At 52.4% G+C, this 22,999-nt stretch overlaps 2 protein-coding genes across 2 annotated transcripts in view; one reads left to right on the top strand and one right to left on the bottom strand.

The window, feature by feature from the left end:
* Positions 1-573: 573 nt before the first annotated feature.
* On the bottom strand, positions 574-21,330 carry STYXL2 (serine/threonine/tyrosine interacting like 2). Its single transcript, XM_019747365.3, has 6 exons — positions 20,896-21,330; positions 20,098-20,225; positions 10,505-10,599; positions 8,312-8,543; positions 6,003-6,220; positions 574-3,877 (listed from the first exon to the last, which is right to left on the bottom strand). Exons 2-6 carry the CDS (start codon positions 20,202-20,204, stop codon positions 1,080-1,082), a joined length of 3,450 nt encoding a protein of 1,149 aa, XP_019602924.3. The 5' UTR covers positions 20,205-20,225; positions 20,896-21,330; the 3' UTR covers positions 574-1,079.
* Positions 20,955-22,999, top strand: part of GPA33 (glycoprotein A33) — a 22,410-nt gene continuing 20,365 nt past the window's right edge. Inside the window, exon 1 of the mRNA XM_088801825.1 lies at positions 20,955-21,015. Coding sequence (XP_088657951.1) covers positions 20,955-21,015 — 61 coding nt within the window. The remainder of the gene's footprint in view (positions 21,016-22,999) is intronic.

Below are 22,999 nucleotides of genomic sequence, written 5' to 3'. Positions count from 1 at the left end.
ATCCCTTAAGGAACCAGCTGGTCAATGCTTGTTGTAAGGTGCTCAAAACAGGTCTGCTTGCTTCCGCAACACAACCTGTGTTTTGGAGGGGACAGAAAAGACCTGGGAACTAAGAGTAAAGAGCTCCCACCAGCCTAGCCCATCCAGAGTTCAGGCAAGGATCCCACTCATTGTGCAATGACCCTCCAAGGAGCGAAAAGCCAGGATGACCCCCAATTTCATCAAACTCCACCTCCACCTCCTTCTATGGGCTTCTTTTCTCCCCATGGTTTGCTTGTGCTTTTTGGTCAACCCAGAGGGACCCTCTCGCTACCGCACCTCACCATTCTCACCACAATACAACCCATTCTCTCTTTCCTTCTGTTAATCTGAAAGGTCTTGTGTCTTCCCGCTACACTGGAGCGCAGATGAAAGATTCTGGTAGTTTTGACAATGTGAGGAAGGTGATGTTTGGAGGCACAGCTTTGTGGAACAAGGTGAGCGTCGCTCATGCTACGCTCTTTGTGTTTTTAAAAGCGCGTTTCCCTTAATGTCCAAAGAGCCCAAGGTGACCGGAATAAAGAAGCAACACAGGACAGCATACCGATTTAATGCACATCCAAAACATTAAAAAGACACAACCAGACCTCAGTATCGCCGGGAGAGGGGAGACGTGCCACAGGTACGTTTCCTGGGTCTCGTTATATTAATAAAACCCCTACACACAGAACCCTGCCCTGTGGTCACAGCCCTCCGGGAGGGGAACTGGAGTCTCCCACAAGCTCAAGCGCCTTCACACGCTCATCTTAGTCTGTAATGGACACTGTCAAATTCGGAAGCATCACAGCTTTGAGGACGGTGGGCAACAGGAAATGGTGCCAGCTGGCCCAGCATCCGGGCCTCCCATTGATGGTTCTTCTCCTCTTCCCGCTCCTCCGCCTCCAGTGCCCTTCTGCCTGGAACCTCTCCTTTCAGCTCTGCCCCTCTGGCTTATCCTCCACACGCTTGTCGCTGGCTGGGCGGTGGCCCCGGGCCCTGTGCTCAGCCGCATGGCTTCGTCCCCGGTCCTCAGTCTCTCCCAGGCCCACCTTGCAGCGTGACTAATCCTCCCTCCTTCTCTGCAGCTTAGTCCTGGTCTCTTCCTGCCGGCTTCTCCAGGCAGCGATGATGGCTTCATCGTCCATTTCTTCCTCTTCCTCCCTGTCGGTGCTTCTGCGGTACTGGGCCCGCCGCCCCGAAGCAAACCTCCCTTCTTCTCTGCTTTCCTTCCTCTCTTTCTCTCCCTCCTCTTCAGACCTCATGAAGCTCTGCGTGAATTTCCTCTTAGCTCCAAACTCCGAGAAGTCGGACCTGGACGACTCCTCCACGTCCTCCCAGTCCCTGGGCCGGGTCCAGTCCGGCCGCTGGGGCTCCGGGGACGCCTCCCCCACGGAGGACTCGGGGGTCCTGCGGAAGAAGTAGGGCTCCGGGCTGGGCTCCCGGGAGCTCGAGGTCTCGCTGAACACGGCCCTGGAGAACGTGTGCGTCTCTCGGCCCTCCCTGCAGGAGGACGCAGAGAACCGCGAGCTGCTTCGCACAGAGTCGCCGCTGGCCGCGCGGTACGAGTTGGTGTCCTGCTCCTTGGACTGCGACTGGGAGAACTTGTAACTGGAGGATTTGGACCCGGTCTCCCGGAGCAGGGAAGATCTGCTGTGCCTCCCCCGGGAGCTTCCAGAACACTCGCTCTGGGGAGGAGATCTTTCCTGTGCACCCAGGCCACTGAGCCACTTACTAATACTGCTGTCTGTCTCTTTGCTGGCCCTGCTGCCACTTCCATAGCCATCGGAGACATCCAGGGAGGAGCAGGTGTCCGTTTCCGGTTTCTGGGAGTCACCACGGGAAGAATGGCGGAAGCTCCCTATGGCACTGTCGGTGTCCTCGTCCGTCTCCCCCGCGTCCTCATCCTTCGCCTTCTTCTTCTTGAAAAGGCTGCTGCGTTTGTTGTCGGAGGCCAGCTTCTCCATCTGGTACCCGGCCATCCTCTCCCGCAGCTCCAGCTGCATCTCCCTCTCCTTGCGGCCAAGCTCCTTGAGGTTGACGTGGTCGGCGAAGAGGCTGTAGACCGGCTTGCTGGTCCCCGTCACTCTGCTCCCCGCACCGTCGGCCCTGGCGCTGGCTGCCGTGTGGGAGGACAGCACGGATTGCGTGTCGGGGCCGGGTCTGGCCTGGTCTTGAGGCAGGAGGCCCAGGCAGGAGGTGCTGTGCCCGCTGCACATGGAAACCTGGTCATCCCCCAGGCGGTCGGCTGTGGGAGCCGCCCTTGCGCTGGCCACGGACGGGGAGCGGGACACCGCCAGCACGTCACTTTGCTTCTGGGCGAGAGTTTCGCTGACGACGCTGGCGATCCAGTTCTGGATGCTGGCGATGGAAATGGTGTCTCCCGGCCCCACTGGGAGGGTAGGCAGCGGTGTGGCGGGGGTGGAGGCCCGGCCCCCGCCTATGGTGCTCACAGCCTGAGACGGGCGGGAGCTGTGGCTCTGGGCGCTGAGTACCGATGCCGTGTCCCCGTCAGCGCTGGCTGAAGGCACCGCAGACCACAGTGCAGACAGGGGGATGCTTCTGCTGGCAGCTGAGCTGTCCGCCTCCCAGCCGCTCGCCGACTGGCTCTCCTCCAGCGTCCGCCTGCTTCTCTCCAGCAGCTCCAGCCTCCGCTGCCTCTTCTTGGCCAAGGCCACGTCCTCTCCCCTGCCGAGCTCCACCACCGCCTCCTGGTTCTCACTGCCCACCTGCTTCTGGTGTTTCAGCTTCCAGGCCTGGTAGGCTGTCAGGCTGACGTCGGACATGCTCTTGCCGCGATCGGCCTCCTCTGCGCCTGGCTCGCCGCTGCCGTCTCCTGCCTCCAGGTCTCTCTTGTGGAATCCGAATTGGATTCTTTTGATCTTCCACCTTTCTAGGGCGGTCAGTTTGTCCTTGTTCCTGCTGCAGAAGTTGTAGAAGGAGCTGGCCTCGGAGGACACACTCTCCTCGTCGTCCTCTCGCGCCCGGCCCCCTGCCTCTGAGCCCACACCCGCCTCCTCTCTCCTGCTTCTGGAGTGGTACCTCCGGGAAGCTTCCTTCTCAGTCTCCAGGAGCCTCTGGCTCCACATGTCCCAGGTGCTGTCCGTGGACATGGAGTTGGAGCGCTGTCTCCCACCTCGGCTCTGGCTGCTCATCTCCAGCTGCTGCTTCAGGACCCGGATGTCACGGCTGATGACACTTTCCGAGGTGCTGCTCTCACTCAAGGTGTGCCTGCGTCTCCTCCCCGTGCCGGAACCGGCACTGCCCTCCTCCTCCGCTTCCTCCCGCCTCTCCCACATCCGGTGCTCTGCTGCCTGGTACCTCTCGTTTCGGCTCTGCCACTCCCGGATGATGGTCTCCACATCCTCATCCTCAGACTCCTGCCCCCGATCGGCCCAGGAGGCCGAGCACCTGCCGTGTCCACCCCGGGGGGCCTGGCCTGGGGGGAGGCTCTGCCCCTTCTTCCACTCCTCATAGAGTTTCTCCTCCTCATCTTCGTCAATGAGGGTGAGGGGCTTGGAGGCCCGGCTGGTCTTCCCCAAGGAGGAGCCACTCAGGTGGCTGGCGGTGTCGTCCTCCTCCTCCACGGTGAGGTGCTGCACGCCCGCCCCCACGACGCTCCCCGAGTCGCCCTCCTCGTCTGCACCCCGCTCCTGGCCATAGTCCTCGTCCCTCTCCTCCATCAGCTTCTCGTTGAGTTCCCGGAGCTGCTTCAGGAAGCCTTCGTTGGGGTAAATGGCCCGCTTCCTGCGCACGGTCATCAGGGCCTCCAGGACGGCCATGCTGTGGAAAATCATCAGGTAGGCCACCACCAGCACCGCCGACCGGCTGACACCCATTTCGCTACTGACCAGGACCTTCCCTGCAAAGAAAGCGCAAGAAATCATGACGCCGCCACGGCACGTCCTGTAGTTTTCTTTTGTTTTTGTTTAAGTAATGTTTTGATGCGCTGCATTTCATAGGTTCACTTTGCCTCTGGTTTTCACCCATGCTCAAGGCCAGTGAGGGACAAGCATCACTGTCCCCGTGTCACAGATGTCACGCAGAGCGGTGAGGCTGCTCTGTGTTTGGGGAAACATTGTCTGAACCTGGGCGGAGACGGGGTGGGGGGGGGAGGAGGGACAAAGGAACTAACCACTGTGCTCACTTTTGAAACACTGGCATGCATTTCGTTCTCCCCACCAAACTGAGCATGAGAGGGAGGAGAGATTTAAAAAACTGGGGTGGGGGGAGAAAGAATGAGGCTAAGGTGAATGAATCACAGAGATGTGGAATCTTGATGCTGAAAAGCACCTAAAGTCACAATGGAAATTCACAAATTCCCCTTACAATATCCTAGATGCTGGATCATACATTATCCAGCCTCTGCAGGATGCTTCCAGTGACAGAGTGCTCAGTACCACACACAGACACACACACACACACACACACACACACTCACTCCATAGTTAGATCACTCTCATTTTTTGAGAATTCCTTTACATGTTAGGTAGGGCAGAGTATAACTTTCTGGAACAGACACTCAGGGCTCCCACGCTGCTGTTCTGGGGTCACCCACGTGCACATCTGCCTGAACCTTCCAGACAAAGGTCTTTAAGAAGGTCACCAGCATACTCTTCACTAAATTTTGTTTTTCTTTTCCTGGCTATTCAGGGTCTTTCAATCATTACTCGAAGACCGTTTCACGTTCCACGACTATACTAGCTAAACTCTCCCAGGGCAAACTTTAATGTATCAGTTTTTTTCTTAGGAGTTTGTGTCAGGATGAAGCAGGATATTTCAGGTTTGGACGGACCCCCAGAGTCGAGGGGGTCCCTACCGCCCTCATTCTGGGCACTGGGCCTTCATTGGTGCCATCTAAGCTTGCAATGGAGGTGGATATGTCACACAATGAACTCAAACTAACTTTTACATCAACTGAAACTTATAAAGATTTTTTAAACACTGCTACTAATTGTCATGTGTCTCTTATCTTGTAGCATATTTTAAACCTAAGGACAACTTTACAAATTCCTGCTAATGGTTTTGGTGGGTATAACCTGTTCTTGAAGTTCTTGTAGCCTAACAGAGACTTTTGCAAGTCTCGACTCTACCATTCAATAGACCAGTTATCCCCTGGCCTCCCTGTCTGCTTTGCTTCTTCGTAAACATAACAAACTTGTCTCCTATGCCTTCATTCTAATGGCTGTTTAAAATGCAGCTAGGGACCTGCCTCCCCCCAGGCTGCCATCAGTCAATTGGCCAACAGTCTTTGGGGATGTTTGTAAATCAGTTGAGTCCTGTCACACAGTAGGGGGGTGACTTTTATTAGTATATCTTTGCACCAGTTAAGAACATGCCTTTGTCACACAAGACGTCAGAGACCAAAGCAAGACCTGAGGGGACCTTAAGGAGCTGTAACGCTAACAGGTGCTTTTGCCAAGGGCCAGTGGTCACTAGGGGGCGGTAAGTGGGCAGAATCCAAGCTGCGAAGGACCATCTACAGGTTGGTGTCTTCTCCCCGCCCACCTCCAGCTCAGGGCTCAGCTGTCCGTCACCACGGACCTCTCCTTAACGGTTGCCCAGGCCACAACCCACTACTGTAGGTTCCACAGTCTCCCTCCCTCCCTTGGGAGAGGGAGTCACAGGCCAGTGCACTTCCGGCCATCACTAGCCAGGCGTCCTCACAAGGGCACCCAGTCACCATCTCTGCCTCACATTTTTCTTTCTTTTCTTTTTAGTTTTTTCTGCCTTCACTTTCACAGAAGTTTCAAAGGCCAGAAGCTCTGTCTGCATCTGTCATCCCAGTGCCTAGAGCAGCTCCTGGCATGTCAGCAACTCCATCACTACTTCTTAAATGAGGGATCGCCCTTTCCTCCCCGCTCTGCTTACAACCAGACAGACTGGTAATCGTGGGGAGGTTCCCACAACGTTCCGCCCCCCCCACCCCCCGCCCCCGTGTGGCTTCTCTGTGGAGTTCCAGCGCGCAGCACGCAGACCCCACTCACCTCTGTAGGTCAACAGGGCTTCGTCCAGGAACTCGGCGGCCTTCCGGAAATGCTGGGAGATGTCCACCTCGGGAAAATCGTCTACCTCCACGCCCAGGTACTGGATGTCCAGGCCGGTGTAGAATTCGGGCCCAGTGTAGACGCCGGTGCCGTGAGCAGCATTCAGGATGTGGGTAATTCCCAGCCTCTTCAGCCTGCCCTTGTTCACAGCCACACTCCTGAGGAGAAAGAGGCAGGGACGTTTGTTCATTTGTTTGTTTGTTTGTTTGTTGCCAGAGTCAGAGCTAGAAAGCTGCATTACCCCCGAGACCGGGAACCTGCTTCTGCCGGGTCAGGAGGGTCATAGCTGGCCAGCGCCTCCTGCTCTGCTCCCCGATGCATCTGGGGCTCACTGCAAACACGGTTTTGAAAAGGAGGGGGGTGGCCAGTGACTAGCCCCAGTAAAGGAGAGGAGGCACAGGAACTGGGCAGGATGAACTGGAGAATAAGAACCATGTGGAAGGAAGCCTTTAGCTCTGGTGTAAAATCCCGTGCCTTGGGAATAAACATTCATCAAGACACAAAAGTGCAAAGACAGTAACCGCCTTAGGTGTGCTTCACACTGCTCTGGCAACGCTGTGTTTGTCAAAGTCCTTTCACACACATTATTTTATTTTATCCTCATAATAAACTGAAGAGGCAGACAGGGAAACTATTTTTATTCCCATTTGAAGATTATAAAAATGACTCAGAGAGCTTTTATGGCTTCCCAAGACGACTGGAGGAAAAGACTCTCCTCGAGAACTGCTGAGTCAGCTTTCTAGCTCAGCGCTCTTTCCGCGGCAGAAGAATAAGGGACGCCCTGAGGACAGGGCCACCCCAGCAGGAGCAGAGGCCTTCAGCTGGGGCAACTGGAGATGCCTGGGGTCCCTGGGGACCGCGATGTGAGGGTCTCTGGGTCTACAGAGCTCATTAGAGGTCACTTAGATTGGGGCCCATCTCTGGGAATCGGGTTCCGGGAAAGATTATTCCACGGTGGAGAACAAGACCCAAGGCCCACAGGTCTTGTCCTTCTTGTCCTCCTGGGGCCCCAGGTCCCCTCCTTTGCTTCTGGATAGATGGGTAATGACATCGGGAGGACTTCTCATTAGGGAGTCAGTGGCTCTGCAACAGTCAGGCCCACAAACTAGCCTGTTGGTCCCACTGACGCACGTGGCAGGGCCCTGAAGGAACAGGTGTGCGTTGTTTGGGGTTTGTTCTGGATCCACTGATAAACTTTAATGTGTTTGTTTGTTTCCTGATTATAAAAATAAATGTTTACTCTAGGAAATCTGTACAATTCAAAAGAAACCTAAGGAAAATGAAAATCACTTGTAGAACCACCTCCTAGAGAGACGTGCTATTAACATTTTACTGTATTTGTTTCTAATTTGTTGCCTCTGCAAAAGCTATACACGCACACGCCTGCATCTCTCAGTTAGCACCATCGTGTATCTCTCAGTTAGCACCATCGTATATATACGGTAACCAATCGGTCCTCTTAGTGTACTATGAACCTCTTCATGTCGGTAAATACATATAAAAATCAGTATCGGGGCCGGCCTGGTGGCTCAGGCGGTTAGAGCTCCGTGCTCCTAACTCCGAAGGCTGCCGGTTCGATTCCCACATGGGCCAGTGGGCTCTCAACCACAAGGTTGCCGATTCGACTCCCGCAAGGGATGGTGGGCTGTGCCCCCTGCAACTAACAATGGCAACTGGACCTGGAGCTGAGCTGCGCCCTCCACAACTAAGACTGAAAGGACAACAACTTGAAGCTGAACGGCACCCTCCGCAACTGGGATTGAAAGGACAACAACTTGACTTGGAAAAATCCTGGAAGTACACACTGTTCTCCAATAAAGTCCTGTTCCCCTTCCCCAATAAAAAATCTGAAAAAAAGAAAAAAATTCAGTATCATCAGTAGCTGGGACTGTCCCGTGATATGGCTGTTACGGATGTCGTTGGATGATGGTGATTGTGGGGTGTGCTGGCAAGGCTCTGGGCAGGAAGGGAGGCCCAGAGAAGGCACCGGGGTGAGGGCAAGGCTACAACAGAGAGCTCTGGTGGGAAGGCCGAGGGTAAGGGAGCCCGCATTTTGCTGGGGGTCTCTGCGTGCAGATAGGTGGGTTGGGCCTTTCTCCAAGGCAGGGGCTGGGTGAGTGGTCAGGTAGCACCAGTTTTCTGGATGGAGCTACTGGGGACTTTGGTGAGATCTGGGGGAGTTTCACCTCTCTCGGGCACTCCCCAGAGGGGCAGCACAAAGGGTCGTGACCCCCAGTGGCTAGACTCACTTCTCTGCTATGAAGACGTTGGGCCAGACCTCATCCACCTCGTTCCAGGGGGCCTCCAGGCGGTCTCGGACCAAGGCACGCTGCAGGTCCAGGACAGAGGGGGTGTTGTACAGGCTGGTGTCGTCCATCTTCTCCCGGACTCGGTTGTACAGGTCTTCTACCAGCAGCTGCTCAGCGGACTCCAGCATACCCGGACACTCAGCATTGGCCTGCAGGCCCCGTGGCTTGAGTTCTAGAAGGGACAGCCAGCACTGTCATCAGAGAGTTCAGAACCCCACGGCCTCCCCGGTCCTGGGGAGAGCCTGCTCCAGGCCCATTTGCTGCCAGGACTCTGGACGTGGGCTGAAGTGCCAGGAAGGACTGACAGGGGTCGTGGAAGGCCCGGCCTGGGCCTGGACACTGGCCGTCAGGACCAGCGGCAGTGCAGGTGTATAGGTGTAGGTGAAGGGAACCACGGCCCCTTCCTCCCTCATATTTCTCTCCAGCTGGCTGAGAGTCTCTTAGACTGAGGTCCCTAAGTACCTGGCACACGCATATGTCCGACTCATACTTACAACTCCCATGATTCCCCTCCAAAGTAGAAGTATTTACGAAGTGAGTAAATGGCATTCTTTCCTAACATAATTCACTCTGTTACTGGTGTGACTCCTTTGCATACGGAATGCAAAGAACCCTGGGAAAAGGAGAACTTTCAGCCCCACTTTTGCTGGCTCGCCTCCAGTACACACTTGGTTTATGTGTCCGCTCCTCTGACCATCCACTCTCCTGTACTGGAGTGAGCGTGCTTGTGCGTCTCTGTCCCCAGCTCTCCCACAGGCACACGCTGGCCCTGGGCTCCAATTCCAGTCTCAAAACAGCACGCAGGGCCTTGCCGACAGTCCAGAGACGCTCACACACGCAATGAATTCAAATTCTACTCATCCACATCTCCAGTGGACCTTCGTCTCCTCCTCCTCATCTATTTGCTCCCAATCTATCCACTTTCGGGGGGAAGGAAGAGATTTCCTCTCTCTAAGAAGATTTCCAAGAACAGAGGAGAGCCAAACCGTTCCCCCCACCTAGCAGCCAAGACCACTGAGCAGAGAGAAGGAGAAAGGTGGTCCAGCAGGAAGGACTCCCTCTGTGCTGGTCATGGCGCCTTGCCGGCACCTTCTCCTTCCCTGATGGGTGAAGGCAGAACGCTTGGCCGGTCGATGTGACCCAGACCAGGAACACCTCTGTGGTCCCCGAGCTCTATGGTGTTTAAAGAGAGATGAACTGCTCTGTGTTCTCCGCACTTCATGTCTGCCCCCGGCTCTCCTGGGTCTTACAGAGCGAGTGAGAGAGCGCCTCTCCTTTCCTCGTTTGCTGAGAGATCTTCCCTTTGCTACAGGTCAGAAGGAACGCTCCCCAGGGCCTGACAATATGTAGCATTGTCTTCCTGGGCCATTTGCATAGCAGGCGTTGCTCTGATCTTTCCCTTCCTGGTTTGAAGACAAATGTCCCAGGCCCTGCACCCCCCTGGCAGCTCCTACCTTCCCTGTCTCCATCTCCGGGCCACACCCCAGCCTGTTCCCATGCGGCCCCTTCCCTGTATCCACTCCCCCATTTGTCTCTACCACCTGAGGTTTCCTCACAAGAACGTGAGGCCACACATGTCCCTTCTGCGCTGTCGGTGTGTGGCCCAGACAGGCTTTCAGGAAAACAGAGGGCTCTTTGACATACATTTTACCCCTCGGATCACTAGTGAGCAGGGCCATGTTTTCAAATATCACCTGATAACGCTTTCCTTTCTCTGCATTGTTTTTCAATTTCCCTACGGCCCTTCAGCCACTAAGACTACTGAAACTTAGGCCCAGTACCCCAGAGGAGGGGACAGACCTAGAATACGAAGAGCCATTGCTCAGCCTTTGGTTTCAGTCTAAATGTTGAGTGTTCACAGCAACCCACAGACTTGAAAGTGAAGCTTTCGAAGACCAGAGATGTCTTTCTCACAACGGCTAAAACTGGCTTTTTATTTATCAGGAATGAAAGCCTGAAGAGTGGTCCAGACCGTGAAGTGCAGAGCAGGGTGAGGCAGGATGGAAAGTCAGGGAAATTCCCCGGCACACAACTGGGAGAAAGACCCCCCCAAGTTGGCCGGTGCCGTGCCCGGAGCAATCTAGAGACAGCCGAGGACACGCCTGCCCACCACCCGGCTTTTGACGGCATTACCTTCACTGATGATCCGTTTAGCGGCCACGGCCGAGGACAGGTGAATGGGATCCATGAAAATACTTTCCGTTTCTGCCTCGGAGACCAGGGAGTACCTGAGAGAAGAGGGGATTCAGGTGAGAGGACCCGGGCAGCAGCTGAAAGGCAGGCGTTCTTTTCACATGAGGAACCTGGGTCTGCGTTTAGCCCCAAGTGGGAAACCGTGCGAGAGAAAGGGAACCTGACAGGGCAGGACACAGGGTGCTGGGCGCAGTGGCTCTCCGCCTCCAGCCCAGAGCGGGCGCCTGTGTGAGCTGAATGACATGGTCGTCTGCGTTTGGCGGGACTCGCCCTGACAGAGCCTGACTTTCTCTGCTGTGTTCCCACCCTGGGAGGTCCCGCTGCTCATTCTGTTCCCTCGTCCCTGTCCCTCTGTGGTCAGTACTATGGGATGCCCCTCACTGTACCTGGGCCAGGTCTGCTGGATTGGTGGGCTGGGGAGCGGCCACCATTCCCTCCGTACCCCGTACCTTCTCCCGGCTTGTAAGGGAGTGGGCTGGGGAAACGTGCCCACGCGCCCAAATGCACAGTCCCCATTCTGACCACAAGGACTCAAGGATCGGCCTGAGCCCTGAGCCCAGGGAGGCAATGAAGTGACTGAGGCAAATTTCGAGGCAATTTCCCGGAAAGAATTCAGCTGAGGTGTCAGGGGGGCCCCTGGAGGCACGTGGTGAGTCAAGGGCAGAAACAGGGTTAGGACCAAAGGGGTGGGTGTCCACCTCCCTGGGGGGGGGTCTCCTCTTTTCCAGCGTTGGGTCTTTTTCTACTTAGTCCTTCCTTTAGATCCAGAGACGTTAAAAAAACAAAAGTGAGAGGCTCACAGCACAGCTTTCTGTTTCTATCACAATTCCCTCATGCTGCCCCTTTATATTCAACCCCTCCCTGCACCTCGCCCCCCAGCCATCCCTGATCTGTTTTCTGTCCCAACAGTGGCCTTTTCCAGAATGTTGTGTAAATGGAAGCATATATAAATGGCATCTTTTGGAGCTGGCTTATTTCACTCAGCAAAATGCATCTAAGAGCCATCCATTCTGTGGCATGAATCAATAACTTGTTTCTTCTTATTGTCGAATAATATTCCATTATTTAGGCACCTCAGGCTATTGCTGTCACAGTGTCATGCTCCTTGAGTCAAGGCGGAATATTCCCGAGAAAAAACTGGTTCTCCCACTGCCAGTTGGTGGTGCTTTGGGTCCAGTCTTCTCCCTCAATCTGCCTGCTACTGTTTACTTTCCAGAGCCTTCACACAGCTGCTGAGGATCCTGCCCAGGTGTTACAGGGGCAATCCATGCAACAGTCCAGGGGACGGTGCGTTCACCCCCTCGCCCAGAGCCGGAACCTCTGTCCCGGGGCTTTTTGCTCCTAAAAGTTGGAAGTCAACACGTTTCCTGATCCTCGTAACGGACCCAATTTTATCTTCATGGAAACCCGTAGGATCCGGTTTTGGTTCCTAGTGTTTAGAAATTTCCCAGTGATGTTCCTTGGTCAGTTTTCATCCATTGTGTTGGAAACAGATACCATTTTTGAGTCTCTTCTATGAACTGAATCCTGACAAAACTCTCAGCAAATAGGTATTATTATTATTCCTGCTTTAAGATGAGGAAACTATAGCTCAGAGAAGGTAACAAATTGCCCAAGGCAGAGAGAGTTAGGGCCGAGCTACAAACACAGGGGAGCCCTGCTCTAACTCCAGTCTTCTCTCCACCACAAGACACCGATACCATTTAGATTGGAAAGGGGAGGCGAGTCAGTTGGTAAAAGTAACCCCCCAATCCCAACATAGACTTTGACGTCTAAAAAATACTTGTTGAAATCATGGGTGGATGATGGGGGGACGAACTGGGCTGAATTGAGCTGAGTCCAACTGAACTGAACACAAGTAAAGTGAGCTAAGTTCAGTTGAATTGAGTTGATTCGCAGGGCAATTCTCTTAGTGGATATCATAGCAGAGTCTACCCTTGGCAGAATGGTGTGTTCAGGGCTAGCGAGGCTGTAAAGAAAGAAATGCCTTTGCCAGGAGAAAGCAGTAGCCTGTGACTCTACACAGGAAACAGCGAGACCTGCCCAGGCCACGTGAGGGACAGCACCATGTGACATCACCATGGGTAATTCCTGAGGGATTTTCCAGAGCGGTTGTGTGGGATCATGTCCTTTCTAGCACCAAGCACTCCTGTGAACAGAAGATGCATTTTCACACCAGCGTGACTGGGGCGTGGGGGTGGATTAGGGACGAGGTGTGTGGGACATTCTCCATGGATGCTAGAACCAGAGAGGTCTTTCGAGGTCTCATTGCTTGGTGGAGGAAACAAAGACTGGCATGCCTGGTGAGGGGTGGGTGTGAGTTCTGCAAAGGTACAGACAGGTGGTCTTTACCCCTGTATCTCCAGCATGTGGAAGGTGACTAGGAAGCTTTGACCACTAAGTGAGTGGATGGCGACTGGACAGATGGATGGCACAGGCAGGGTGACCACATGCCACCCTGTGGTCCAAAGTCCTGCGGTCTCTGGCCCCTCTTTTTTCCAGCTTCAGCACCCGGTTCCCTCTGCCTCACTCCTTTCCAGGACCTGGTCTTCTGGCTTTGCGTCCTCATCAAGTTTCCGTCTGCCCGGGGACTTTGCAGGAGGCAGTGTCGCTGCCCGGATGCTGTCCTCCCCTCTCTTCCCATCTTTCAGATCTCAGGTCAGTCATCACCTGTTTGGGAAACGTCTTCCCTCATCTCCCCCTCACGTGGCAGCAGCCTCGTTTCCTTCCGGTACTTCTATTAGCTGCATGTTCACATTTACTCATGAAATCATCTGATAAATACCTGCCCCCTGTACCAGACCATACCCTCCATGGGGCAGGACCTCGGGTGGGGATTCTGACGACTGTTGGGTTCCCAGCACCTGGCCCATGTCTGGCACAGAGCAAAAGCTTAATAGATAATTTATGATTCACTGACTGGTATCATATTTAAGGGAAGGGGGCAGTTGTAACACTTAGCAACACATACAAGTGTTTATCCAGTATCTGCCACGTGCTCGTTAGTTTGCTGGGAGACCAGTAGCAAAACCAGGGTCCTGGCTCTGTTCTGTCCCTGCCCTCTGCCCTCCTGAGGCCAAAACATACACAACTTCGGGGGCCGGTGCTGGCAGTTAGCCGTTTTTCTTATGGTGGATTAAAGGTGGCCTCATACCTGTGACCCTCCTCGCCTAGGGAGGTAGGATCTATGTCTACGTCCCTTGAATCTGGGGGTCTCTCTGACTGCTTTCACCAATAGACTGTACCAGGGTGACATTGTGCCAGGGTCTGAGCCCAGTGTAAAGGGCAGCTTCCGCTTCCTGGCACTTGCTGTTCTCTCTCTGGAAGCCCTGAGCTGCCGCAAAAGAAGCCTGACGACCCCGAGACCACCAAGCTGGAAAGGCTGTTGGTCAGCAGTCCGTGCTGGGCTCCCAGCCAGCCGCCCACCCCGCTGGGAGCCTCAGAGGCGGATCCTGCACCCATCAGCGCCCCCTTGCGGACACCACGTGAAACACAGGCAGGCTGCCCCGCCGAGTCCGGTCCAAATTCCCCACCCACTAAACGCGGAGCAAAGTAAAATCATTGTCTTCAGACATTACGTTTTGGGGTAATTAGTAAAGCAACAGTGAATAACGAGAACAGGCTGTTCCAAGGGCTAAGAAGTGAATTTCGAGCAAATACCAAGGCACTCTTCTCCCCAACAGTGATACAGAACCTAATAAATGTCAGTGACCGACCCAAACTTGCTGCAGTTGAGACGTAACAACAAAACCCGCCGATATGAGAGAGCGGGCCCTGCCCCGGTGTCCGACCCCGTGAACAGTCTGGGCCTGGGATTCAGGCCACACTCAGTTCTCATAACACTAGCATCAGAGCTTCAGGTTTCATAGCAATGTCACATCTCCATTTCAACAGGATTTATTACGGGAGATTAATTCTTTCATTATTAAAAATTAATATTATTTCTCCTATTGTTAAAATAATTGTTTTGTTTCTTAAGGGTCAATACTATGTAAAACGAGGTTGGGGGAGATCAAAACAGAACGCTGTCAGGGTAATTGGCCAGAATGCTTGGTTCCTGGAGGCTGACCAGGCGCCTCCTCCAGGCAGCCAGCCCTTCCTTGCTCCCACGAAGGCACTTGTCTTTTTTCTTCTGCCAGCCTCCAGGGCTCTGCATTCTGTAATCAGTACTCCAAGCAATGGGCACAAGGTGAAAAAGACACAGGAGGAGCCGTCACCTGTCAGGTGAGCAGAAAGGTCCGGGGAGACTCTTAGCAGGTGGCGTCACGGGGATCCCAGCCTGGGACTGTCCATCTGCAAGGGACTGCAAGGGACTGTCCATCTCTTCCCTAAACAGCGTTACCTTCAGATGGTGTGGATTTGGTGTTAAGTGACACACACTGGGAACTGAGAATCTGTCCTAAACACACCTACTAGCCTCCAAGGCTGGGAGTCTGACAGGGGAGCACTTGCATGAGATATGGCCGAGAGCATCCTCCTTCCTTTCTTGTGGGTGGACAAGATGCAGTTCAGCGAACGAGCCAGTGAGCAAGGAACCCACTTAAAGGCCCCACTCAGGACACTTTCCAGAAGACCCCCCTCTGCAGCCCCACGCTGTGTCTGTTCCTGCTGCTGCTGCAGAAACGTGACAGCAGGAAACGAAGCTCAACATTCTCCAGCGTCACACACAGGGTGGGGGCACAGTGTTTTTATGAGCCAACTGCCGCGAGAGGAGGAGACGGCCACCCGATGGCCATAAAACTGTTTTGCCACCGACGACGGGGTTTACAAGTCTATAAAGAAGGTGTGGGGGGAGGACCTGGGAGGACTTGGGGGGAGAACAACATCCCAGCAGCGAGCAGCGGGTCCTTCGTTCTCCATGGAGGAAGCAAGGAGCAAAGAGGCGAGACCCAGCACTGGCCCTGCTTCTATCTGCAAGGTCAGTGAGCCGGTGGCCCTGCAGGGTTTGATTTATGACCATGTCAGTGCCGCCACCGCATCCCTGAGACGAGCGAGATGACACTCACACCCTGATTAGAATCAGCAAAGGCTGGCTGTCCAAAAGGACAGGCCGGGAAAGAGAGGGGCTAGGATCGATACGCACCTCATCCTAGGATCGGGGAGAGGCGGCCAAAAAGCCTTGAGGGGGGACTGAAAGAGAAACCGTAAAGCAGAGCCGGACAGACTTCCTAACCAAAAGCAGAAGACAGGTGTAGCTTTCTTTAAACCTGTGCTTTTCAACATTGCAGACTGTGACCCATTAGTGTATTGTAAAATCAATTCAATGGGTCATGCCAGCTTCTGGAAAACAAACAAACAAACAAATAAAAAACCACGAAAAACAAAACAAAGAAAGGAAAAAAAGAATAGCACCACCCATCGTAAGGATAAGTATAATTTTGTGAAGCCTTTTATCAAGTTTTTTGTTTACCTGCATACTATCTGCTCTGAGCTGAGGTGTAAATGGTGTGTCCTACTATACACTATAGTCAGCATCGTTTGAAAGCTACCACCATAAACCAATTGACAGGCTGTCCAGACACAGGAGGAAGTGGAATTGGGGTCCTTCAACCCAGACCCCCTGATAGCTAATCACTTCCCTTCAAAGAATCCCCTGGAAATGACATGGAGGCAGAGCCCGGAAGACATGTGTTTCTTGATTTGCCTTTTGCAGAAAAGGGACAGATTTCCGAGCTCCCTCTGAGTGTTCGTTCACCCCAGAGAAAGTGACCACACTTTCAGGCTCCAAGGAAGGAGAGAAGTCAGTAAACGAAAGCAAATCGATTTTTAGCCAGCTGCTTCCAGCAGGCTTCGTGAAAGAACAGAGGCAGAAAAATCTTCGCGGGAAAAGAAATATAAAAGAGAAAGGGTAGCTAGGAGGAGCCATTTCCCAAGGCCAGCCAGAGCCGTCACTCCATGCCCCCAGCTCCTGCCCCACCTGCCTCACCAGGCACTCAGACCTCACTGCAGGACAGGCAAGCGGAGCAGTTAGGAAACTTCACTGAAGGCGGAGGGGAAATGCCACCACAAGAGACGGCCTGAGCAGGTCACCAAGGAGTTCCAAATTCTGCAAAGGCTTTAAAAATTCAGATCCGAAGAGCCAAAGCAAGAAATGGATTTTGACTTGGAAAGAAATAAAGGGAAACAGAAAAATGTGACCTGCCTTGCACTTTGCTGCCATGTCTCACTGTTTCCCATCTCCAACCAAGAATCTGTGAAGCTCCATCACACCGAAGTAATAGGCACTTAATAAAACGCATGTTCCCTAGGGCAGTATTTAAAATATATACCAGACTTTATTTATCCAGCCTACCATTAATGGGACAGTTCATCATGTTGTTTAAACATTCTATACCCTTAATGACTGTTAGCTGCTGGAACATTCTGGTACTTCTGGTGCACATATGTGTGATACTTATTTCTGTTATGAATGTATCAGGAGTGAGCCTGCTGGCTCATAGGACCCACATATGCTTAGTTTCAGTAGATGCTACAAAACAGTGTTCCAAAAGCCTGTGCTAGCTTACACTCGTGTCAGCAATGAAAGGGGGTTCTGATTATTTCATAACCTCATTAATATTTGCTGTCATTGGTCTTACTTTAGTGTAGTGAGTATATAGTAGTACTGAGTTGTGGTTTTAATTTGAATTTCTATTACATCTTTTTGTTTTTATTGATTTCTAGCTTAAGTCTCCAATGGTCAGGAAAACATGTTTTGTATGATTTCAAGCGCTAACAGTTTGTTGATATGTGTATGGCCCAGTGTATGACGTTTTGGTTAAATGTGCCTGTGTGTGTGACAAGAACGTATAATCTGTAGTTGTTGGGGACATGTTCTAGAAACGCCGAGGAGATTCCTTTTGTTTATTGTTTTGTTCAAATTTCCCATAATTTTAAATTTATTTTTCAGTTACAGTTGGCATACAATATTACATTAGTTTCAGGCGTACAATGTAGTAATCAGACATTTTTATACCTTACAAAGTGGTCACCCTGATAAGTCTAATACCCACGTGGCACCATACATAGTATATTATTAAATATATTCCCTACGCTGTACCTTACATCCCTGTAACTATTAATTGCTAGTTATAAAACTTGCTATATTCTTAATGATTTTTTTTGCCTCATTGTATCAGTTGCTGAGATTGTTTTGTGAAATATGTACATTTGACTAAGATTGTGGATTTTAATTCTTTCTTTAGTTCTGTCAGTGTTTTATGTGTGTTGAGGCTATGTTATTAGATCATAGAAATTAAAAATGATTATATCTTCCTGGTGCACTGAACCTTTGATCATGATGGAACTTCCCTCTTTGTCTCTTACCTTAAAGTTACCTGTAACTCTCTCTCGTTACCTGTGACGCTTACCTTAAAATCTTTTTTGTCATTAAGAAATAAGTCAAGATTGAAAATTGTATGTAAGAAAGAACTTTCCAGTGTGGTTTCTGACTCATGGAGTTGTGGTTTATGGAGATCAGAAACCTAGTAGGTTTCTGAAGGGATCATATATTTAAAGAAACCGTGAGCCTTAAAACAGCCCTGGGGCCACCAGTGTCCATAAGCAGGACAGCCAAAGCTGTCTGCCAAAGCTGTCCAGTTTTCAAGGAAGACACTCTCCAACCTCACTTCAGAAGTGGCCGTGGAGGATAATAAACAAGGAACAAAGGCACAGAGGGTGCAGCTAGCGGGCAGAGGGAACAACACAGCCAGGAATGCCACCCCAACAGCCAAGCCAAGGTCAAATCTAGGCCATCTCCCCACTTCTGGGGCAGAGAAGGTGGACAAGTTCATTCGTTATGTGGACTGATGGCTGCTGTATCTCCCACCACTCCTTTGATCAAACGGTCGGAATATAAGGTGCTGTGTTCAGACCCGGGGAAAAGGTGCACGTCCTCCAGACGACGGGTGTTTGAACTCACGGCTGGGAAATGGGATTTTGGGTGGTCTCCCTTAGGAGGCAGTGGATGCGTTCCACACGTGGGGACAAAGGGCACGTGACTATTAACCGCCTAGCGGGTAGACGGGCACTGAGGCCGGGCTGCTCGTTTTCCTGGGCTCCTGGACCTCATTTCCCATCCTCCTCACAAGAAATCATGGCCTTGCTGAGTTCCCACCGATGGAGTACGAGCGGAAGCAAAATGGCCGTTTTCAGGCCTGGCCCATAAAACCCTCCTGAGAGATTCCTCACATTTCCCCCCACGTTTCTTGAGGCTGATGAGCGTGATCCCTTCAGCCGCCATTAAAATCCAGGCTTCTGAGGACAGATGGAGCCTCAGCTCCCGAATCACTGCTCAGGCCCTGCTCTGAATTCCTTCGAGTGAGAAGTCATGTCTGTTTGCTATAGCACAGCACTGCCCTCACGACGGCACAAACCACCCCCTACCCAGTCACGCACGAAGCTCCCTCTGCCTGTCTGGGGCTGTGCTGGGGTGAGGGGGGGTACACTGAACATCTCTCAATCCAGACAGCTTTTCTAAGTGGGAATGTAATGCCGGATTTGAAGGGTCGAAGCCACAGGCTCCATGAGAACAAAGTGCCGGCCGTGAGTGGGGAGCAACCCCACCCACTCCCGGGGGGAATCCTTTGGAGCCCCAAGAGGCAGGAGCCAGCAAGACTCCAGGAGACCTGGGGGAAAGGGAAGCACGTTCAGAGGAAGTGTGAGGTCAAGTTACCTTGAGATATTCTAGTTGAGTCTTTCCTTCCCTTTTTACAGATAAGAAGACACAGTCTCAAGAATTAAAGTAGATTTTCACAGAAACTCGGTGACGGAGCTAAGATGAGAAGTCACACACTCTTGCTTTAGCGGGCAATTAAGCATTCCTTTGATGTCTCATGGTTTTTCTTAAAATTTCATGAAATTTTTTTGTTCTACACCATAATATATTCTCAACGATTTTTATGTAAAAGAAAAGTTTGACATTGTCATGAAATAAAGGGTCTCTCCAGGAAGGGGCAGCACGTTTACAACCCCTGAGCTCACTGCCACCTGCCCCAGGCATGGACATGCCCCAGGCCGAAAGACACAGCTTGATCACAGATCGAAATGATCTTAGTAGTAAAACAGTAAGGCCTGGTCTGGGCCTTTTCCTGTCCTGCCGCCCCACCTTCTCTCCCAGTCTGTGGTCTACACCCCAGATGCAGCCTCAATCCTCACGAATCAAGCATGGCCCTCCAGGTACACCTGTCAGCCTCCTGCCGTCCTTGGAGGTCCAGGCACAGCGTCCCTGCCTCCACGAAGCCTCCTATGCCCCTTCCAAGTCCAGTTGTTCCTGTTTCCTACCCACCCACCCTGCTGCACCCCCCGCCGGCCCACCACACACTAGACCCCAGGCACACGAGCGCTAACACTCACTGTGCCCATCGCAGGGCAGTCGGCTGGGGTGTTTGCCTGCTCTAGAAAGTGTGGCACGGAAAAAGCAGGGAACAATGTTTGTTGGATGAGTTCACTTAGGGCGGTGACTGCAGGCTCCCTGGGGCTCCCTTCTCTTCATGCTCCCCCGGGCCCCCCTGGCCCGGCTGGAGGGGTGTGGACCTCAGCGCATGCACACTTACTGGCTGGGGGAGGGGCTCCGGAGGTACCGGGCCTGCACGGCCCTCACATCTGCTTCGTCCTCTTCACCTGGGACTACCTGCTCCTCGGGGTCCCCACCAGTCGCCATGACAGCTGGCCCCGTCAGCCTCTGTACATTTGGCAAGAAAAAGGCGGGTAAGGCATCTGGTGCCGGAGGTTGGGGGGGGAAGGGTGTGTCAGTGATGTCACCTCAGGGGAACTAGAAATGGAAAGGCTGTCACATGCTAATACCCTGCTGGCGAGAAGACCCAGGGCCACAACCAAGTTAGACTCGGCCCAGCCAACGTTCCCAGGACACCCTGAGGTACAGCCTGGCATGTAAAGAGCCCACCCGGGAGTCTCACGATTTAAGAAGTGTCAACTTGGCTACTTTCACAGACGCCACCAAGGAAATGGTGAGGGCAGCCAGAAGTTTGCCTAAACTACATCTAAGGCAGTTGAAAAACAGTGAATTCCCCAGACCAGAAAGATCTTTCTGTTGAAATCCCTGGGTATGTGTACTCATACACACGTGTGTGCGTCCACATACGTGCACACACACACCTGCACTCACACACACACCGTTAGTCTCTGTGGGGGAGGGGCAGCTTCAGGGTCCCTAACCCAGGCCATTGGTGTCCCTGCCTTTAGCGCGGGCGCCGTCCCCCAGCTATTCAGGAACACAAAGTCCCCAGGGAGCCGGTCCCAGACATGGCGGGGCCCTGACACTCAGGACAGAGGTGCTGCCCCTTGGCGTTAAGTCCTGGGCCCAGGGGACAAAATGAAGGGAGTACACTCACCGCTGATCTGCCTGTATCTCCACACCCAGGGACAGTCACCCAAGGACTGAGGGCCCGAGATGCAATGGCCAGACGCCTTGACCAGCGAGAAGGACCAGCTCTCGCCCGTCGTCCTCGGTGGTGCGTCTTCTCTGAGGGCAGGACAGCTGTTAAGAGGAAACCTTAGCTCCCTTCTAAATTTAGCCGCTGGCCCCAGCCCACAGGCAGATCTGGAGGAAGGAATGCAGGGCGGCTCAGGACCCAGACCCAAAGCGGGGCCCACTTAACTCTTTCCCTCCGGGCTGATTCACTGAGCTGAGCAGCCCAGCTGGGAGAAGTTCACGCTTTGTAGAGGGAGAGACCTCAAGGAAAGCTTTTCTTGGGCTCCCTCTCCACACTGTGCAGCGTGGGCTGCCTCCTCAAAGTCCTTCCAGAAGACAGTCTGAAGCCAAGAATCTAGAAGAATGAAACAACCTGTACCTCAGCCCCATGTCAGCTCAGAGGGGGAATGGAAAAACAATACCTGACATGCAGAGAGGGGTGGGACCTGATACGTGTGGGGACAGCACCACAATGCCACCAGAGGGTGGTCAGTGCTTGTGACCAGGGTTAGTTTCTCTGAACAGATGACGCTGGATAGCAAACTGGATACTAGCCCTCCAAAATCCCTCCCCCACGCTCACACCCCTTGGTGATGGTCAATTGGCAACCATGTGTGATAAAAAATTCCATGAGCTTCATAAACTTCAGATGAGCTCATAACCCACCCTGCAACTCTACACCTCTTCCCACCATCACTGATCAAAGCAAAGTCCAATAGCCCAATAGTTCACCCCCTGTCCCACACGTCCTGTGATTACCTATCCATCCATCCATCCATGCATCCATCCGTCTGTCTACCCATTCACAAATACCTACTATGTGGCAGGCATTACACTTGACCAAAATTAGTAATTACACAATTCATGCTTAAAATGGTCTTTCTTCCTGGTAGGGTGGAACAACGCCTGGCACACAGTATAATTAAAAATTGGCTGAAGAAATGAATGAGCTCACAGTTTATTAGGAGAAATGGGGGACAAGTCAAAAATAACTCAAGCATAAGGTGGACTGTAACTAGTGTCCTAAGAGAGATCGAGAGTGCGCTGTGAGTTCAAAGGAGGGAAAGAGTCTTCCCCTTGAAGAAGTCAGGAAAGGCTCCGTAGACAAAGAGAATATATCTGAGCTGGCTTTAAAGAATGAGTGGGATTGTAACGGCAGATACGGTGGGGAAAGGATTCCAGAGGGGACACGTGGACAAAGTGCTGGGGCAGGAAAGTATAACCTCTGGGTTGCAGAGATGTCTAACTGGGTCAGAGCACAAGTCACATATTTTGGGAGAGACTTTTGGGGAGGGAGTCTGTGTTAGAGAACTAAGACTAGAATCTATATACACAAAATAGCTGTGGAAGAAACTGATGACAGTGGCTGCCCCCGGGAAGTGGACCCAGGTGACTGGGAGACAGAATTGGGAGAAGACTAACTTTTACTCTGTGCTTCCTTTTGAATATTTTTAATTTTGTATGTATTCAGATGAACAAATGTTAAATAAAAAGTTTGTTCGCAATGGAACTGGGCAGAAGGGAGAGCCCAGTGTTGTTTGTTATGGAGGATGATTCTTCCTGCGTCCCCTGCCTAGAACCCCATCCCACCTGGCACATGGTGGGTTTCGATAGTTACTTTTTTAAGGAATGAATTCCCTAGGGAGTCCTCCTAAGAAAAATTATTAAATGATGCATAGATATGTTACCTTGAAAATAAAAAGGCCTTTCAAAGTGAGAGGCAATAAGCATTTATTTGAGATCAATAAGAACGGCCGTTCAGGACGCACTGATTCAGGAGAAGCCAGACAGTGTTCCAACGAGGAGACAAAGGCCAGGGGTATTTGTGAGCGGGGGGAGGTGAGCAGCTACATCGATAGAGGGCAGGCATGTCTACTGGGGCAGATAACACAAGATAGTGCTGTTAATTCTAAACATGTCTTCAAATCTCAGGCCGGTGGTCATAAAAACTGTTTTCTTGTTATCTCTGCAAACAGTTCGGTGGGACTCAATGCTGCCCTCGGCCCAGCCCCAAGGTTATTTTG

The sequence above is a fragment of the Rhinolophus sinicus genome, chromosome 11 (genome assembly GCF_057876585.1).
Source record: "Rhinolophus sinicus isolate RSI-liver-muscle chromosome 11, RSI-T2T, whole genome shotgun sequence".
Taxonomy (NCBI): domain Eukaryota; kingdom Metazoa; phylum Chordata; class Mammalia; order Chiroptera; family Rhinolophidae; genus Rhinolophus; species Rhinolophus sinicus.
Note: the sequence above shows the minus strand (reverse complement) of the source record. Positions and strands in the feature narration are given on the sequence as shown.

Coding starts and splice junctions, on each gene's coding strand:
- STYXL2 (XM_019747365.3), bottom strand. CDS start 20,204: ATGGCGACTGGTGGGGACCCCGAGGAGCAGGTAGTCCCAGGTGAAGAG. Junction 8,544..10,504: donor TAAACGGATCATCAGTGAAG/GTAATGCCGTCA, acceptor TGTCCCTTCTAG/AACTCAAGCCACGGGGCCTG. Junction 3,878..6,002: donor AGCCCTGTTGACCTACAGAG/GTGAGTGGGGTC, acceptor CTTTCTTTGCAG/GGAAGGTCCTGGTCAGTAGC.